Source organism: Lepus europaeus, chromosome 11 (genome assembly GCF_033115175.1).
Source record: "Lepus europaeus isolate LE1 chromosome 11, mLepTim1.pri, whole genome shotgun sequence".
Classification (NCBI taxonomy): domain Eukaryota; kingdom Metazoa; phylum Chordata; class Mammalia; order Lagomorpha; family Leporidae; genus Lepus; species Lepus europaeus.
Window position 1 is genome coordinate 51,208,996 of NC_084837.1, and position 19,977 is coordinate 51,228,972.

At 46.6% G+C, this 19,977-nt stretch overlaps 1 protein-coding gene across 4 annotated transcripts in view; it reads left to right on the forward strand.

Annotated features, from left to right (window-relative positions):
* Positions 1–19,977, forward strand: part of ACIN1 (apoptotic chromatin condensation inducer 1) — a 36,090-nt gene that overhangs the window by 7,890 nt on the left and 8,223 nt on the right. Inside the window, exons 5-9 of one of the 4 annotated variants that reach the window (XM_062205436.1) lie at positions 8,074–8,162; positions 9,405–10,655; positions 11,114–11,332; positions 11,845–11,960; positions 19,284–19,425. In XM_062205436.1, coding sequence (XP_062061420.1) covers positions 8,074–8,162; positions 9,405–10,655; positions 11,114–11,332; positions 11,845–11,960; positions 19,284–19,425 — 1,817 coding nt within the window. Of the gene's footprint in view, positions 1–8,073; positions 8,163–9,404; positions 10,656–11,113; positions 11,333–11,844; positions 11,961–13,685; positions 17,598–17,836; positions 17,899–19,283; positions 19,426–19,977 lie in introns of those variants that run through there. The other 3 variants (XM_062205435.1, XM_062205438.1, XM_062205437.1) reach the window with 3 other exon arrangements.

Genomic DNA, 19,977 nt, shown 5'->3' on the forward strand with positions numbered 1-19,977 from the left:
ATTAGCAGGATTCTTTTTTTTTTTTTTTTTTTAATTTATTTTTTTATTTTTGACAGGCAGAGTGGATAGAGAAAGGGAGAGACAGAGAGAAAGGTCTTCCTTTGCCGTTGGTTCACCCTCCAATGGCCGCCGCGGTAGGCGCGCTGCGGCCGGCGCACCGCACCGATCCGATGGCAGGAGCCAGGTGCTTCTCCTGGTCTCCCATGGGGTGCAGGGCCCAAGCACTTGGGCCATCCTCCACTGCCTTCCTGGGCCATAGCAGAGAGCTGGCCTGGAAGAGGGGCAACCGGGACAGGATCGGTGCCCCGACCGGGACTAGAACCCGGTGTGCCGGCGCCGCAAGGCGGAGGATTAGCCTAGTGAGCCGCGGCGCCGGCCGTCATTAGCAGGATTCTACCTGTGACTGTAATTGATGGAGGAAAAAATACCCAAAGATAAAACAGAAAAGAGAGAAATGAAAACCGAATTAGAAAACATGAATGTAGCAGATTGTAAAGGACACCTAACAGTTACCTTAAGTGCTCTTCTGTTTGTATTTTATGCCATAAACTTTCCTCCCTCTGATCTCGGCTGGGATATGTGTCTTATGGTAGGTGTGGTACAGAATTTGTTCCAGGTCCTAAATGAAGTGGTAATACAGAATTCTGTCAGTAATGAATCAGATCAGGGTTAATACCCGGTGTTTGCCTTGAGATCTGATATCTCCAGATGTCAGTCTGCCACAGGCTAGGAACCCACTGCAATGGCAGCTTAGTTGTTGGCTATAGATGTTTTGTGTTCTCACTTTAATAACAAGATTTTAATTAAAGTAGTATCTCTTGAGACATTTTGTTAGTCACTAGTACCACATGAGGAAATTTTTTTTTTTTTTTTTTTTTTTTTGGACAGGCAGAGTGGATAGAGAAAGGGAGAGACAGAGAGAAAGGTCTTTCCTTTTTGCCGTTGGTTCACTCTCCAATGGCCACTGCAGCCGGCGCATCTCGCTGATCCGAAGCCAGGAGCCAGGTGCTTCTCCTGGTCTCCCATGCGGGTGCAGGGCCCAAGCACTTGGGCCATCCTCCACTGCCTTCCTGGGCCATAGCAGAGAGCTGGCCTGGAAGAGGGGCAACCGGGATAGAATCCGGCACCCCAACCGGGACTAGAACCCGGTGTGCCGGCGCCGCAAGGCGAAGGATTAGCCTGTTAAGCCACGGCGCTGGCTGGGGAAATTTTTTTGAAAATTATGTTTATGAATTCAGCCAGCGCCACAGCTCAATAGGCTAATCCTCCGCCTGCCGCGCCGGCACACCGGGTTCTAGTCCTGGTCGGGGCGCCGGATTCTGTCCCGGTTGCCCCTCTTCCAGGCCAGCTCTCTGCTGTGGCCTGGGAGTGCAGTGGAGGATGGCCCAAGTTCTTGGGCCTTGAACCCACACGAGAGACCAGGAGAAGCCCCTGGCTCCTGGCTTCGGATCAGCGCGGTGCACTGGCCGCAGCGCACCAGCTGCAGTGGCCATTGGAGGGTGAACCAATGGCAAAGGAAGACCTTTCTCTCTGTCTCTCTCTCACTGTCCACTCTGCCTGAAAAAAAGAGAATTATGTTTATGAATTCCTGGGAGCTACCCCAAAAATCTCAGGGAATCTTGAGTTCTGGTACTCGATTTTTAAAAAGATTCCTGAATGGTTTCATAGACCAATTCAGTTTATGGATGACAAGCTACAGGAATATTTCTCCAGTTTTATATCCATCAGGATCTTTGGTTTCTATTCCAGCAGCCTCTTACTTAGGTGCTAAAGGCAAAATCCCAAATAGAAAGGGAGAATTTTCTATGAAGCCCTCCATGAATTTCCCTGTTGACTTTTTTTAATTTTTGAAATTTCTTTATTTCTTTTTTTAAAGTTTATTTATTTGAAAGGCAGAGTTACAGAGAGGGAGAGAGGGAAACAAAGTTCTTCCATCTGCTGATTGCACTCCAAATGGACACAATGAACAGGGCTGGGCCAGGCTGAAGCCAGGAGCTTCATCCAGATCTCCCATGTGGGTGCAGGGGGCCAAGCACTTGGGCCTTCCTCTGCTAGTTTCCCAGGTGCAGGGAGCTGCATGGGAAGTGGAGCAGTTGAGACTCAAACTTTTTTTTTTTTTTTCTTTTTTGACAGGACAGTGAGAGAGAGAGACAGAGAGAAAGGTCTTCCTTTGCCGTTGGTTCACCCTCCAATGGCCGCCTTGGCCAGCGTGCTGCGGCTGGCGCACCGCGCTGATCCGAAGGCAGGGGCCAGGTGCTTTTCCTGGTCTCCCATGGGGTGCAGGGCCCAAGCACTTGGGCCATCCTCCACTGCACTCCTGGGCCATAGCAGAGAGCTGGCCTGGAAGAGGGGCAAGCGGGACAGAATCCGGCACCCTGACTGGGACTAGAACCTGGTGTGCCGGCGCCGCAAGGCGGAGGATTAGCCAATTGAGCCATGGCGCCAGCCGCCAAACTTTTGCCCATATAGGATGCCAGCCACACAGGTTGTGGCTTAACCTGCAGTGCCAGCCCCAGATTTTCTCCTTATAATATGTATTTCCCATGAACTTTATTTTTACAAAGTTTGGCCTCTTTTGGCAGCTGGGAACTCAATCTGGGTCTCCCACATGGGTGGCAAGGACTGAATCACTTAAACCATTAGCTGATGCTTCCCAGATGTACTTTAGCAAGCTGAAATGAGAGATGGAGCCAGGACTTGAACCCAGGCAGTCTGATCTGGGATGCAGATATCTCAGGTAGCGTCTTAACCACTGTGCCAAACACCTGCCCCTGCCTCCCAGCTTATCTCCCTACTACTTTCTTCAAATTTTTCTTCTAAGGTGTTGGGAATCATCAGTCCATCCCTCATTGTCAGAAGTTTTCTTAGAGTCCCTTCTATAATCTTAACTGTGTATAAAAATCCTTATCTCCCTAAGTTAACTTTTTGAAAAAGAGCTCTTCTAGGAAAATATAAAAATAGTTTAATAATAGATATTCAGAATATTGATTCTATAACAAAAACATAGCCACAGATGATCTTAGCCAGCCCTTGGCTTACAGAGCATGTAACCCTCATTCCTTTACTCATATTGAATCTGGATATGAGATTTTAGAGAAATGTTGAATACTTCTAGTAGGGCTAACCTGAGTCAGATTTAGGTTTGGCTTCACTGCCAGGTCTTTGTTCTCTTAATTCCTGCTGTTTATTATCTAAGGATACCCTCTGGCCACAGGCTTTACTGTGATCTTTAGCTGCCCCATTTGGGTACCACAAATCTTGCTCAGGGATTTATGTGGAATAAAGAGACTACTTTCCTTCTTGGCCACTACACATTCTTTTACTGTAATTCATCCTGTACTGACTGGCGGCATCTGTTCCTTTCTCCTGAAGGTCTTGGACTTTGGGATCTTGGAAATCTTAAACTCACCCCGGCTTGTTTCTTGACTAAATACATTTGTTAGCCCATTATCAGTATTGGCTCCACCTTTAACCAAAATGCTCAGTTTCTAGGCATTTTTCCCATTATTTTTCTTTTTTAAAGGTTTATTTATTTATTTGAAAGAGTGAAGAGAGAAAGGGAGAAACAGAGAAAGAAAGAGATATCTTCTACCTGCCGGGACTTGAACCCAGTTTACTCTCCCAAATGGCCACAAAACCAGGTCAGGGCCACACCAAAGCAAACAGCCCAGAACTCAATCCAGGTCTCCTACATGAGTGGCATATTAGCAGGAAGCTGAAATTAGAAGCAGAGCCAAGAGTTGAATCAGGCACTCTGATATGGGATGTGGGCATCTCAAGTGGTATCTTTACCACTGCATCAAATGCCTGCCCCCTCATTTTGAAATTACAGCACATCTGACCTTACTTAGCACACTTATCCCTAGCCAACCTTACACATGCTTCTTTTTTCCTTTTCATTTAAACTGAGATAAAGCAGCTTCTTTCCTTAGTACTTGCTAGGAACTTTGCCTAAAAATTCATATAACAAATCTTTAGGTTTTACTGATTTTATAGTTTTACCTCTTCCAGGTCGCTAAAAATTATGAAATTATTATATCCACTGCACTAATGTCTGTTATCTTCAGACTAATGTCTGTTAAGGATTCCAGCCCAATACATAGATCTGGTATATAAGCCCTAACGCAAGTCTTTATTCACTCAACTAATATTAAAAATATTCAGAGGACCTGTAAATCAAGTGATTATAAAATTTTTCAAAATGCATGTCATTTTCTAGTTCATTTACCAGTTTCATGTTGGTTTTTTTTTTTTTTTTTTTTGACAGGCAGAGTGGACAGTGAGAGAGAGAGACAGAGAGGTCTTCCTTTTGCCGTTGGTTCACCCTCCAATGGCCGCTGCGGCCGGCGCACCACGCTGTTCCAAAGGCAGGAGCCAGGTGCTTCTCCTGGTCTCCCATGGGGTGCAGGGCCCAAGCACTTGGGCCATCCTCCACTGCACTCCCTGGCCACAGCAGAGAGCTGGCCTGGAAGAGGGGCAACCAGGATAGAATCCGGCGCTCCGACTGGGACTAGAACCCGGTGTGCCGGCGCCGCAAGGCGGAGGATTAGCCTAGTGAGCCGCGGCGCCGGCCTTCATGTTGGGTTTTTTTTTGGGGGGGGGGGTTTTAAATTACAGAAGCAAAACCTAGTTCACTTTAGGTTGTTGAGATATAGAAATAAGAAGAGAGAAGATCTTGAGTTAGAGTTGACCATCTGCTTTACACCAGCTTAAATACTATTAATGTTCTATTTGGTTTTGTGGATCATTTAAATTTTTTGTACTGTACTAAAATTGAGCTCAATCTAGCCAAGTATCTGGAATATAATAATCTATGCTTTTTTTAAAAAAAAATTGTTATGTATTTGAAAAGCAGAGTGACAGCAGGAGAAACAGAGCAAGAAAGACCAAAAGGATTTTCCATCCACTGTTTCACTCCCCACAAAGTTGTAACAGCCAAGACTAGACCAGGCTGAAGCCAGGACCCAGGATCCATCTTGGTCTCCCATGTGGGTGGTAGGAACATAAGAATGGGGCCATCGGGAGCCGGAGCTATGGCACAGTGAGTTAAGCCCCAGTCTGCAGTGCCATCATCCCATATGGGCGCTGGTTCGAGTCCTGGCTGCTCTACTTCCAATCCAGCTCTCTGCTATGGCCTGGGAAAGCAGTAGAAGATGGCCCAAGTCCTTGGGCCCCTGCACCATCATGGGAGACTAGGAAGAAGCTCCTGGCTCCTGGCTTCAGATCAGTGCAGCTCTGGCCATTGTAGCTATCTGGGAAGTGAACCAGCAGATTGAAGACCTCTCTCTCTCTCTCTCTCTCTCTCTCTCTCTCTCTCTCTCTACCTCTCTCTACCTCTCTGTAACTCTGTCTTTCAAGTAAATAAATAATAATAATAATAATGAGACCATCAAGTGCTGCCTCCCAGGCACATTAGCATGAAGCTGGGATAGGAAGTTTGGAATACCTGGGAATCGATCCCAGGCCACCATGATATGATGTGGGATGAGGCATCCCAAGTGGTGGCTTAACTGGCTCCTACATTTTTAAATTTGAACCTCAGCATTTTTAAATTTAGTTCTTTATTTGAAAGGCAGAGTGATGGAGGGAGAAAGGGAGGGAAGGAGAGGGATTTTCCATTTACTGGTTCATTTCTCAGATGCCCATATTAGCCGGAGCTGGTTCTGGCCAACTCCCAGAGCCAGGAACTCTGAATCTCCCATGTGGGTTTCAGGAACCCAAGTACTTGGGCCATCAGCTACTACCTCCCAGGCACATTAACAGGAAGCTGGATCCCAAGGGGAGACAGGACTTGATCCTAGGCCCTTCTATATGGGAAACAGGCATCCCAAATGGTGGCTTAGCCTGGTCTGCTACAATGCCTGCTCAAATGTAATACTTCTATTTTATTTAATTAATTTATTTTTTTAATTTATTTTTTTTTTTTTTTGACAGGCAGAGTGGACAGTGAGAGAGAGAGACAGAGAGGTCTTCCTTTTGCCGTTGGTTTACCTTCCGATGGCTGCCACGGCTGGCGCGCTGCGGCCAGCACACCGTGCTGATCCGAAGGCAGGAGCCAGGTGTTTCTCCTGGTCTCCCATGGGGTGCAGGGCCCAAGCACTTGGGCCATCCTCCACTGCACTCCTGGGCCATAGGAGAGAGCTGGCCTGGAAGAGGGGCAAGCGGGACAGAATCCGGCACCCTGACTGGGACTAGAACCTGGTGTGCCGGCGCCGCAAGGTGGAGGATTAGCCTGTTGAGCCATGGCGCCAGCTCATTTTATTTATTTATTTATTTATTTATTTTGACAGGCAGAGTGGACAGTGAGAGAGAGACAGAGAGAAAGGTCTTCCTTTTCCGTTGGTTTACCCTCCAGTGGCCACTGCAGCCGGTGCACTGTGGCCAGTGCACCATGCTGATCCGAAGCTAGGAGCCAGGTGCTTCTCCTGGTCTCCCATGTGGGTGCAGGGTCCAAGGACTTGGGCCATCCTCCTCTGCACTCCCGGGCCACAGTAGAGAGCTGGCCTAGAAGAAGGGCAACCGGGACAGAATCCGGCGCCCCACCGGGACTAGAACCCGGTGTGCCGGCGCCACAAGGCGGAGGATTAGCCTAGTGAGCCGCGTTGCCGGCCTCCAATGTAATACTTTAATGCTAGTAGGAAACTTAGAAGTCATCTAGTTCCATCACTTTTTCTCAGTCAAGATATTGAGACCCATATTACTTCAGTGATTTGCCCATAGTTACCTACGTTTGTGGAATATGAATGAAAATTTTTTCCAGTTTTACATGGAATTGTTATTTGAGATGATTGGATTTCAGGTTCTTTTAACAAAACTTTTTTTTTTTCCTTAAAAAAAATCTCTCACCTTGAGCTCTAATGTATAAGAACTAATTGACAGGATGCAGTTCTGAAGCCCTGTCCAAGTGGCTTGAAGTGATTCCTGGGAACTTTAGGCTCTTGAAAACCAATCATCTAAGTACTTATTTCTTGATTTTGTCAGTGTACAAATAAAATCTTATATTTAGTTACCAAGTGTTGGTCAAAACAAATAGTAGCAATAGGCAGTGTTAAAAAAGGACATAGGGGGCTGGCGCTGTGGCACAGTAGGTTGATCCTCTGCCTCCGGCACCGGCGTCCTGTATGGGTGCCGGTTGTAGTCCTGGTTGCCCCTCTTCCAGTCCAGTTCTCTGCTGTGACCTGGGAAGGCAGTGGAGGATGGCCCGAGTGCTTGGGCCCCTGCACCCGTGTGGGAGACCAGGAGGAAGCACGTGGCTCCTGGCTTCAGATCGGCGCAGCTCCGGCTGTTGTGGCCATTTGGGGAGTGAGCCAACAGAGGGAAGACCTTTCTCTCTGTCTCTCCCTCTCACTGTAACTCTACCTCTCAAGTAAATAAATAAAATCGTTCAAAAAAAAAGACATAGAACATAGTGAGATCTTGAGTTTAAGATTGCAGATTAAGACTTCAGAGAAGTTCATATATGTACTTGGGGCAGGGCGTTGTGGCATAACAGGTTAAGCTGCCACCTACATCCCACAGATGCTGGGTTTCAGACCTAGCAGCTCCACTTCCAATCCAGCTCCCTCCTAATGTGCCTGGGAAAACAGTGGAAGATGGCCCAAGTCCTTCATGTGGAGGACCCAGAAGAAGCTCTGGGCTCCTAGCTTCAGCCTGGCGCAGCTCTAGCTGTTGCTGCCATTTGGAGAGTAAACCAGCAGATGGACGAACCATCTCTTTCTCTCTCTTAACTCTGACTTTCAATAAAACGAAAATAAATCTTTTTAAGTGTACTTGTATTTACACATCTCTACTGGAAATTTGAAGTCCTTAGAAGTTATTTTACTTTTATTTGAGTTTATGTGAATTGACAGGTATTGAAAACATTCCAGACATACACAACAGGAATTACCACTAGACCCTGACCCTGAGAGCATTATATGTAGTTTTTTCTTGAGTGTAGACGTCAAAGAAATTAACAAAGATAAGTACTGACCAGCTCATGCAATGATTGCTTGGATTTTAGGAAATACCATTTTAGAAAACCATGGATGAATACTTGTCATGAGTCTGACTTGATTTCCTTTCATTTACTAGGAAAAGGCTCCTCTGTTTCTGAAGAGAAAGGTGAATCTGATGATGAGAAACCAAGGAAAGGAGAAAGACGGTCATCCAGGGTGAGACAGGTAATTCTCCAGAAGCTTCCATCATTGATTTGAAGGATGCCTGAGCTGTTTGCTGCTCCCTTTCTTCCTCAGACTTCTAGAAACGGAGTCTAACTTTCTTTGCTGGCTGTCAGATTTCTAAATGAATATGAAATTTTTTAAAACATTTATTTATTTATTTGAAAGGCAGGGTTAGAGAGAGGGAGAGATAGCTCTTCCATCCACTGGTTCACTCTCCAAATGGCCACAATGGCCAGGGCTGGGCCAGGCCAAAGCCAGGGACCAGGAGCTTCATCCAGGTCTCCCAAGTGGGTACAGGGCTGCAGAGACTTGGGCCAGGCAGATTAGCAGGGAGCTGGATTGGAAATGGAGCAGTCAGGATTGAAACTGGTACCCGTATGGATGCCAGCAGTGCAGGTGCCAGCCTGTGAATATGATTTCTTAAAAAAGAAAAAAAAACCACTTAAATATGAAAGTTAGCAGGCTGATCTCTATGTTCTTAAAGCACATTATTAGGTATGATGTTATGTAATTATTTGATTAAAGCTGTACAATGTGATGTTAAATGAGAAAATAAAAAGCACCAAAATGGTAAAAAAAAAAAATCCTACTAGCTGATACTGGGTTAGTTCTTCACCCTGCTTTTTAGATGTTCTGTTTATATTTTATTATAAAAACTTGAAATTAACTGAGGGGCCAGCGTTGTGGTGCAGTGGGTTAATGCCCTTGCCTGAAGCGCCGGCATCCCATATGGGCGCCGGTTCTAGTCCTGGCTGTTCCACTTCCGATCCAGCTCTCTGCTGTGGCCTGGGAAAGCAGTAGAAGATGGCCCAAGTCCTTGGGCCCCTGCACCCACATGGGAGACCTGGAAGAAGCTCCTGGCTCCTGGCTTCAGATCGGCACAGCTCCGGCCGCTGCAGCCAGTTGCGGAGTGAACCATCAGATGGAAACCTCTCTCTCTCTCTCTCTCTCTCTCTCTCTCTCTACTTCTCTCTCTGTGTAACTCCGACTTTCAAATAAATAAATAAACCTTTAAAAAAAGAAAGAAAGAAATTAACTGGAAGCAACTTCATTCTTAATTTCCCTTGGGTTTTTTTGTTGCCCTAAGCATATTACTCATGCTTGTCTCCAGTCATACTTATCTTCTGTGTTGCAGAAAATGTGTGTGGTTGTTTCTTCTTCCTAGGGGTGTCTAATGAGATACTTTTTCTCTTTTGATTGTGAACAAACATGTTTGGAGCCATTGTGTATCTTTTCTTTTAGGCAAGAGCTGCAAAAGTCTCTGAGTGCACTGCTGAGGAGGAAGATCAAGAAACACCTTCTAGAAATCTGAGGATTAGAGCTGATCGAAATTTGAAAACAGAGGAGGAAGAGGAAGAAGAGGAAGATGAGGAGGAAGATGAAGAAGAGGAAGATGATGATAATGAGGGACAAAAACCTAGGGAAGCACCAATCTTAAAACAGTTTGAGGAAGAAGAGGGGGAAGAGATGCCCAGAGCAAAACCAGAAGAGGTAATGGATGAAAGACACAAAACCGTAAGGTCCCAGGAACAGGAAGGTTTCGAGAGAGGAGGAAGAGTTACAAGATCCCAGGAAGAAGCCAGAAAAAGTCATCTAGCCAGACAGCAACAGGAAAGAGAGATGAAGACAGCATCTCCCCTTGAGGAAGAAGAAAGAGAAATAAAGTCTTCACAAAACTTGGAGGAAAAATCCCAATCGCCTTCCCCTCCTCGACTGACTGAAGATCTAGAGAAAGCCCCCCTTGTGCTGCAGCCAGAGCTAACAGTCAGTGAGGAGGAAACTCCCCCACCTTTACTTACCAAGGAAGCATCTTCTCCACCACCTCATGCACAACTCCAGAGTGAAGAAATAGAGCCCATGGAAGGCCCAGCACCCCCTGTCCTTGTTCAGTTATCTCCTCCTAATCCAGATGCTGAGAGCAGGGAGCTGTTGGTATCTCAGCATCCTGTCCAGTTGGTGGGAAGCCTGTCTCCTTTGTCAAGTCCTGCAGACACCAAAGCAGAATCTCCTGCAGAGAAAGTGCCAGAGGAGAGTGCCCTGCCTCCAGTTCAGAGGAGCACACTGGCTCAGTACTCAACCCAGAAGGGTCTTGAAACTGAGTCAGAAAAATCTGCTCAGCCACTCCCTCTAAAAATCCAGGAATTAACACCGGCCAAGGGAATCACAGAGCAGTCTGTGAGGCAGCTGTCCTTGGAACAGAAGGAAGGCAGAAGGGCTTCTCACCCTCTTCTCCTGGGGCACAGATTGAAACAGTCAGCTGACTCATCTTCTAGCCGCTCGTCCTCATCTTCATCCTCCAGTTCTAGGTCCAGATCTCGCTCTCCTGACAGTTCAGGCTCTCCATCTCACTCACCTCCGAGATCCAAGCAGAGAGATGTATCCCAGGCACATGTTCACACCAACCCTCGTGGTAGACCCAAGATGGACTCCAGATCTACATCAGAGTCCCGGTCCCGATCCCGGTCCCGTTCAGCATCAAGCAGCAGCAGAAAAGTGAGTGTGAGAGAATCCCGGGTTGATGTTCTGTCCGTACGCCAGTGTGTTTTCAGCCCCTGTAGTGTTTATCATGATTCCTGACAGTTACAGGAAAAGCCTGACTTTCCTCTAACTTCAGAATCTAATTTTCAATTCATTGATTACTAAATGGGGTTCCTTTTCTTTCTGAGCGGGTTCCTTTGATTCCAGAGAATGTTGAGTCTATTTATTCATCTCCTCCACTAAATGTAAACTTCTGCAGGGTGTGGACAAGCTTTTGTGTGTGTGTACACTGGTACCCAGCATATAGTTGGAACCTAATGAATAATAGTGAGGCAAGGGAGATTACTAGCTCAGGAAAAAACACAGGGCCAGAAAGATCAAAGTATTCTCTTGGGTCAGCAGAAGTTGGAAAATTCAGTGATCTACTGAATATATACCATGTATTTTCCTTTATGTGTGTTTCATCTCTTCAGTCACTGAGCCCTGGAGTCTCCAGGGACAGCAGCACCAGCTTCATGGAAACCAAAGATCCCTCTTCTGGTCAGGAGATTGCAACTCCACCAGTGCCACAACTACAGGTCCTTGAGCCAAAGGAGAGGACTTCCACCCCCTCATCCTCTATCCATGTGAGGCATCTGAGCCAGCCCGAGCCAGCGGAAAAGCATGTGACCCAGAGGTTACAGCCTGAGCGGGTAGGCTACTGTGACCTTCCCTCGAGGGAGATGAAGGATTAGGCACAATTTTCTCTTTCGTCTTAACTTTAAAACTGAGTTCTGTCGACAAGCTTTAGTTGAAATGGAGAGAGTTGGGAATACCTATTATTCCTGCTTACCTCCTTTCCTACTCCCTGGTTCAAGAAAGCTGTACATGAGGCTGAGCAACAGGGTCCTCATCTTCAGGGTGCTCTGGGTCACTTCTCCCTAAGAAGTCCTTTTGTCTGCCCAAAAGGAAGCCTTTTCTCAGTTCTCTCAAAAAGTAATTCTAATAAAATGACTGTTGGCATAGAGATTCTTCAGGTACCTACCTTTAAACCATATTCCATTCCATATTCTAAAATGAAATCGTGAAGATGCAGAGGGCTGCCTGTGGAGCTGCTAGCTGGTACTGAATATGTGCTGCCCTGCCATTTTCCAGCTCTTGGTTAACGAAAAGGAACCAAACAGATTTAAGTAGTTTGCTGTTTGTGTTTGCTGTCACCTGACAGGGGAGCCCAAAGAAGTGTGAAGCTGAAGAGGCAGAGCCACCAGCTGCCACACAGCCCCAGACCTCAGAGACCCAGACCTCTCATCTGCCAGAATCAGGAAGGATTCAGCACACTGTGTAAGTGTTGTGTCTCAACTGGGCTGTAGCAAGAACTACAAGCAGGGGATAGTCTGCTCCCTAGGGGTCTTTGATTAAGCATTCCTAGTCTGTTTTCCATTATGAAGGCAGAGCTTTTATCTGAACAAAGGTTAGACTTAATTACTACTTCAGGACCTGCCACCAGAACTCTTAAGGTATTCTGAGAAGTGATGGTCAGGGCATGAGGAAAACATACCTGGGATCATCCAGCCAAAGTAGTCAACTCCTTTAAGGAGCAGGCACCAGTGTCAGGAGTTGACTTAGGGCATCCTAACTCACATTGACCAGCTCCATTGGAGCCCAGGAACATGTTTTCATAAAGAATATTGAGGGTCTGTGAAGAACACCACAGTCTATATCCAACTTGGCTCTTTATAGCATACAGTTCAGCAACATAGGAAGTCCCCATGAAGTCAGAAACTTTCCTGAACTCCTAAGATCCTATGATTAATCTTATGATTAAGCTTACCATTTATGTAATTAACATAGATTATTTTTAAATCCTTAAGTCCTGGAGAAATAGTATTAGATTAATTTTATAATTAGTTATATCATTATTATTCTGAGTTGTGTTCTATAAATGAAGCCATTGAACTAAAATTCCTGCCTTCAAAGTCTCATGAGTAATGAAGAAAGGTATGCATTATGAGAATAAGATTGCTTGGCTCTTAGATATCAGAAATCCCAAACTGCTTTGGAGAATGTCCTGTGTAGACAATTGGCAGACAATTGGCCTGTAGTTGTTCTATCTTGTTTTCTTGTTTTGTTTTTTTTTTTTTATTTTTTAAGATTTATTTATTTATTTGAAAGGCAAAGTTACAGAGAGGCAGAGAGTTACAGAGAAAGAGAGGTCCTCCATCCACTGGTTCACTCCCCAAATGACTGCAGTGGCCGGAGCTGAGCTGATTCAAAGCCAGGAGCCTGGAGCGTCTTCGGGTCTCCCACGTGGGTGTAGGGGCCCAAAGACTTGGGCCATCCTTCGCTGCCTTCCCAGGCACATTAACAGGGAGTTGGATCAGAAGTGGAGCAGCCAGGACTTGAACCGGTGCCCATATGGGATGCTGGCACTGCTGGTGGCAGCTTTACCCGTTATGCCACAGTGCCAGCTCCCCATCCTTGTTTTCATGTTGTCATAACACCACTACTACCAGGGTGATTTTTCCCTATGTGTAATAATCTAATCATATACACTCTCTCAGAGCTTTAGCCTGTCTTTTAACTCTGGTTTTTGGAGGGTGGTGGGCAGGTGACATTATTTATTATCTCATTGCCTTGTTACTTCAATAATTTTATACTCCTTGTTGTATAGCTTTTGCCCTGGGATCTCCTTATCCCATACTGCTGTCCATTCTAATACTTTTATCTCTGCTGCCATCTTGTGGCCATTGAAACCCAAAGTTTACTTCCTTGGAAAAGTTTTTTTTCCTTTTGGGATGGGTCCATTATCCTTTGGAAAAGAGTTTTTCTTCTAGGACCATAAAGTGAAAACTCAGCGGATTCTGGAAGGTGTTCAGAATTCCCCAGCTACACACCATCGATGAGGAAATGGGGTGACATCTTCCCTTCGATGTCCTTCAACCAAACATAATACCTTACCCCTTCCCCCCCCGCCCCCGCCACCATTCCTTGGAGGTACAGCATGCCCTTTGTCTAATGGCAGCTTCAAAGTGGGTGTTGACAGTCTGCTACTAATTGGCCCGGGGAACAGCCTTCTCTGCACCTTGAGAAGCAAGTAATTTCCTAAAAAGCTCCTTACTAGCTTTAAAATTCTGTCTATAAGATCCTAGTCTGTGTTTATGAAGCACTATAATTTATGGACTTTTCCATGCAAGTCCAGGATGAATGAAGTTTGGAATCATGTACAAAGTGTTTCTCCCTAGGTAAAAGTGGCTTTGATCTTCATTTTATAACAGATAATTTTAGTCACATGATTCTGACAAGGTGATAGGCATGTGGCACCTTGGGCAAATACTGATGGGTCCATTGTTGCCTAGGCAACACTCAAGAAACCTATAGATTAAAAATGGGGTCTGCGTTCAGGAATAGATTACACACATCCCTCTTACCTGCTTTGCTTCTGCCTCCTTGCCAGATGGTCTGTTCAGCAGCCTTCTAAAAAGACATGCCCAAGGGCTCCAACTCACGGGCTGTTCTGGCATTAGATTTGGTAAATGAATCTCTGAAGAAGTTTGCCTGCACTTCAGGAGGCCCTGCTACAACTGATTGACAACATTCCTTCTGGTCTTTTGGCCTCTGGTGTGGTAGTGTTCAGCCTGGCAGCTCTCTAGACCCCTGGCCAATTTTAAAAGTGGGATCAACAGTGCTAAATGGAAAAGACCATTTGGGGCTTAACCTTGGTTTTTCTGTCTGTCTCAACATGAAGTCACATGATTTTAAAAACAGGGCAATAAAGTCTTAAAAATAGTTAGACTTCACCTCAAGGACCTCTCACCACTTGGAAGAGATTGCCTAACGTTTTTGCTGTGCTTGGTTAAATCCGTTATGGTTCTGGTTGTGCCTGAGGAATTCTAAATTTATGAGGTAAGGTATCTTTTTTTTATTGCATGGAATAGAATATGTGAACCGTCAGTCCTATATCAGTTGAGCCCTGTTCTGTAATCCTGTATTTACTTGCTTTGGATACAACAAAAATGTACTCCTGTCACAGAAAATAATGATATTCAACTTTTTGTACCAAAAAAAGGGGGAAGAAAGGAGCAAAAATTACTGATATGAACATCTGTATCATTCAGTAGTGGTTAATTCAAACCTGAGTTATTCTAAATAAAACTCTCCTGTTTACCCAAACTCAGCAGGCAATAGCAACGTTAGGCTCTTGGTACTCTGCATATTTGTCCTTTGGCCGGTGTACGAGGAAGGAAATGGTTCTATAAGCCAATGGGCAGCGTAACTGATACTCTTCAGAGGACCTACAATGCCAGCGTCCCCAGTGGTGGCATAATTTAAGAAAAACAAAGAAGCAGACCTATTGTCATCGTTTTTGCTCTCTGGGCATCTCAGGACGTCCCCTCTGAGTCCGACTGTCCTTGGTGATCTTGGAATTCATAATCCCTGAGGGTGCCAGGTTCCACTATTCATTACTCACTGTTCACATCAAGTCCTCAGCTCCTTACAGATTCTCTGTGCTAACTAAAGTTTAAACATGTGCAAGTATTCCTGTGGGAATCTCCTTTTCTGTTAGTTTCTCTGAGTCTCATTCATAGTCACTTACAACCTGTTTTGCGATGGTATTAGCCTCTGTGAGGTGCTGTCCTTTTCTTGGCTACAATGCTGTGTGTGCTGTTTATTGTGGATAGCGTTCCCATCCCAGCTCCACTCCTCATACAATTTTACAGTTTTCAAAGAATTTAGGAACTCCAGTTAAGGGGAATGTTGGGGGAGCTTTCAAAGGAAAGCTGTGTGGGGCTCTGACACACCTAACAAGGCTGTGGGACTGTGAGAGGAGAGAGTCCCTTTGGGGATGCTTTTCAAAGATTCCTTAGTAGCTTCTGAAACATCTTGGATCCCACAGAACCCATTCTCAGGAAATAGAAGGCACAAACCTCCTGCTGCTTCAGAAGGCCAAGGAGAACATGGTAAAAATTTTGAGCAGGGAGATAGAACTTCTGTGATGGATACTAAGCACCTCTGGAGAGGCATTTTAGCAGTTGGAAGTATTTTAAGACAACAGATGGACGGGAAACATTTCTTTGAGGATGTAAGTGTCCACTAGGCATCTACAGTAACAACCAAAAATAGAGTGTTTTTTTGTGTCATGTCCTGAGCTGCATGCCAGAGAGTGCAGTCCCTTCTTCCCTTGAGTAATTCTGTGAGGTGGAGGTGGGAGGCAAGCAGACGAGGTGTTGTCATACAGAGTGGTAAGGGCATTGCTGAACCTGGCCTGCCAGCCATTGAATGGCCTCGCCTGGGAGAAAGGGCATCAAGTGAGACAGTGGCCCATGAAATGTGCCTGTGACGTGTGCCTATCTTTGACTGGACTTGGGGTCTCAACCAAGCCAGACTCTTCAAGAGTTAACGCTTAGTACACTGTCTACGAGGTAGGTATTGTTAGTATCCACTTTACAGATTAAGAAACACATACACAGAGAAGACTAAGGGCTTGCCTAGTGTCTGTCACACAGCTAAGTGTGTAGAGCCAGGCTCTGGAGCCAGCATTTGGCCCCAGTCAGTCTGAGTCCTCACTCATTCTGAACAGACTGGGACCACCGCATGAAAGGGAACTTTTAAAGTAATGTATAAACATGGCCACTTCAGCATGCAGTTACCATCTGAGTTTTAGATGTTAAGTGGCAAGGAGAAAATTTTCATTCCTGACTAAAAGCTCTGGTGTTCAAAATCAAAGATACTGAGCTTTTGGTTAAATTCTCAGAAGCTTGCCTCAGGATTAAAACCTCTTTTCTACTACGGTACCAAAAAACACGTCTTGTAGTCACAAGTTTGCATTTTGAGTGTCTGTTGAGTGCTTTTGTGAGCTGTTCAGGTCTGCTTCCCATTTCACATAGGCCTGGGGAAGATGCTTCCCAAAGCTACCACATATTTTCTGCTTAGTTCCCAATCACTTTCTGCCACGCGGACCCTTGCGTTTTAAAACAGCTTCTTTCATTTCCAGTGTCATCTGTTTCAGAGCCCTCACCTTGGAGTCCTCACTCCAGGAATTGGCCTTTGCGCTTCAGCTACCCAAGGTCCCCTTGCCATGTTTATCCTTGTCTCTTGTGGCTTTAGTGGACCCTGTGGCAAGGTGCCCATATTTAAAGACTGTGACTCAAAGTTGTTTATCATCTCTTCAGAGAGGTGCCCCCCTGGCCCCTTCTACTGGCAGTTTGAAAAGTAACCCTTAGCCTGCTTATCCAATCCCTGCTCCATCCCTGGGATGCACACAGGTTTGAGTAGTAGCACGTGCTCATTGCCAGAGGGTGAGCGCCGGTCACCTTAGTGATTAGGTAGTAGCGAGCCCATCCCACCTCCCCACCTGGAACAGATCTGCTTTTTCAGCGTCCCATGCCTGTCTTCCTGGGCAGAGGGTGTTAAAAAAAATCGCTCATGCTCCTCCATTCTGTGTGAGGAACGGAGACTTTGATTATCTTTCATCCTTTTTTCAACTTCGGTTTCATCTTTTTTTCTTTCATCATTTTTCACTCCCAACTCTGCAGTTCCCCTTCCGTCTACTCTCTGGAGTCTTCCAATCAAGCAGCAGTAACTTTGTCCTCTCCTCCTGGCCCCTCCCCGCCCCCTGGGAAGACCAGGAGAGAGTACCCGTGCCCTATGGGCCTAGGCCTCTGGAGCTGTTGTAACCTGAGAAAAGAAGGAAAAAGGCCAGGCCTCTTGAGCCAGCAGTCGGCCCCTGTGGCCTGCCAGAGAATAAGAACCTTGCTCACTCAGCTCCCTCCCTCTTTTCTTTCCCCTCCCCTGCTGCAGCAGGGCCCTCCCCCATCCGCACACACAGGCTGCTGGGTAAGTGGCAAGATGGCTCCCCTGCATGTCTCCGGCTGATCGCTGCCGCTCCGCCAATACAATAGAGCCAGCCACTACCAGCAGCCTGGCCCTCTTCCTTCTCCTTCTCCAGAGAGACCAATCCAGCCGAACTCGGGGTTTGCCGTGAGGACTTAACGCTTATCTCTTAAAAGCCAGATCTATTTTAGCCTCCCCGCACCACCACCGCCTCCCCTTCCATTTACCATTTTTTTTGGATCCCCAGTTGCTGCATCTCGATTTTCTCTCTCTGGATCGGGTGGCTGGGGAGGAGGTGGTGGGATCTTGGGACAAGGAAGGTGTTTTTGTTTTTGTTTTAATTTTTAGGATTTTTTGTTTGGTTTTTGTTATTTCTTCCATTCCAGAAAGGGATAAACAGCACTTCCAGGGGGAGAAAAAAAATCATGTTATCAGAAAGCAAAGAAGGGTGAGAGCTCCACATTTCCATGTGTCCCTTCCCCGCCGCGCCGGCTCACCTCGGCCCCCTTCTCTTCCCCGTAGCCTCCATCCGCCTTTCGTTTTGGTTGTTTCCAGTCATTCTGCTTTCCCCCTTTGTCCTTCCTGCCCGATTTCCAGTTGGCCCCACATGCCCTCTCTGTGGGAAGTGGGCATTTTTCTGATAAGCCTTTTCTCTGGATTGAAGCAGTTGAATTGCGTGGGGCCCTGTTAGCTGGGGGCATAGTTCCGATTTTCCCCTCCCCCCAACCCGTGCATCCTCCCCGGCTGCTCCAGGGACGCCGTTCTGACCTCTGAGTGTCAGGCAGCCTGTTGGGAGTGCTGAATTTTCTGGTGGTGATTGTTGGCCTCAGGCGGCTCGCTTGCCCCTCCCTGATCATCTTGATTGGATTTTTTTGGCCCAGTGTTTGGGTGGTATAGGGGGTGAGATTAGAGAGAACAGTTAGAAAGGAGGACAGGAAACGAAGGTGGGAAGAGTTTATCTGAAGTGAATCTCTGGGATTCTTTGCCTGAAATGGGAGCTAACTTGTGTGGTTGGGGGTGGGTTCAGTGTTGGGGGCTCTGTGGTGTGGTGTGGGGGAGGGTGTGCCCTGACTGGGAGGCCTGCTCTCTGTCTCTCGGAAGTTGGAATGAGGGAGTGGGAGAAACTGGGTGGAAGCCGAATATCAGAACAGTGCCTACACCTGAGCAGGTAAAGGTGGCCTGGTCCTTCTCTAAGCTTCTCTACGTTCAGTCACCCTTCCGCTGGGGTCCTTGTGGCTGCGCTTTCCCCGTGTCCCCACCCCCACCACTTTCTCTGCTCCTGGTGTCTTCAGATCCTGTGTGTCAGCGGGCATTTACTTATTAAGAGTTGATTAAAGACAAAGTTGGGATCATTTGCCACAGCCATGGCCGTTCTTTCTCACCTTTGTAAGGAATCCAGGCTCCCCTTAGTTTCTCGTGCAGTTTTACTAGATGACAATACCTGTGGCCAGGGGACAGGGAGGCCATGGGGTTGTGGTCAAATCGAGTCGTTTTTGAGGGACTTTGTTTCAGCGGAGGGTCGTCTTTTCCTGTGAGAGTACTGTGGTGAGTTATGACCTAAAATAGCTGTCCTAACCCACTCGTACCAGCTTTATCCCATCTGGGCAGTGGGTGGATGTGGGTGCTGTAATCCATGCTCTTTCCCCAAGAAAATGGTTTCTCGTTTCTCCCATGATGATAAGGTCTTTAATATGATCTCAAAAGCATACGCCTCCCCAATTCCACTGAAGTGAAGGGGCCTGAGGGTTTCCTGTGCCACACACTAACGTCTTTCTCTCTCTCCCCCTTGGTTCTTTCCTGCCCTTCCCTCCCAACCTCCCCCCATCCTGTCAGTGAGGAGAAGGAGGAAGTGACCATGGACACAAGTGAGAGCAGACCTGAAAATGACGTCCCGGAGCTTCCTATGCCTATTGCAGACCAAGTCAGTAATGATGACCGCCCAGAGGGCAGTGCTGAAGATGAGGAGAAGAAAGAGGTAACTATCCAAGCCGCCTGTTGGGGTGGGTGGAGGTCAGGAGTGCACCTAGGGGAGAGAGTAGACCACTCTGGTGCTCCCTCTTACAAAGTGGGATAACTTACGGAAGGGATGAGCCAGGAACTTGAATCAGGACAAGGCCAGGGGAGAATTCGCTGGTTTAGCAAGGGAGACCCTTGTGATGGGGACAGGGCTCATTTGTTCTCCTTTCCTTGTTGGGGAATTAGTAGTCCAGACTCCTAGAAACTTGTAAGCAACTGGAAAGCCTGTTCCTGGTTTCTTACCTAAGACCCAGGCTCAGCTTTTCCTGCCATCTTGCCGAGCTTGCCCATGGTAACTCCTTTAGCTTTCCCTCCTTTTTAAACACCTAGTGCAGCTCAGCGCCATCTAGTGGGCCTTGCTGACTCACCAGAACCAGCCATGCTGAGGAATTTTTGTTCCTATCTGCCCCCCAGTGGTCTCATTTCAGAGGTGGAGCTGCTGAGGGGTGATCCAGGAGACCCCTTCTCTTTCTGTAACCTTGGAGCTCCTTTTTTGGCATGTAATTGTGTC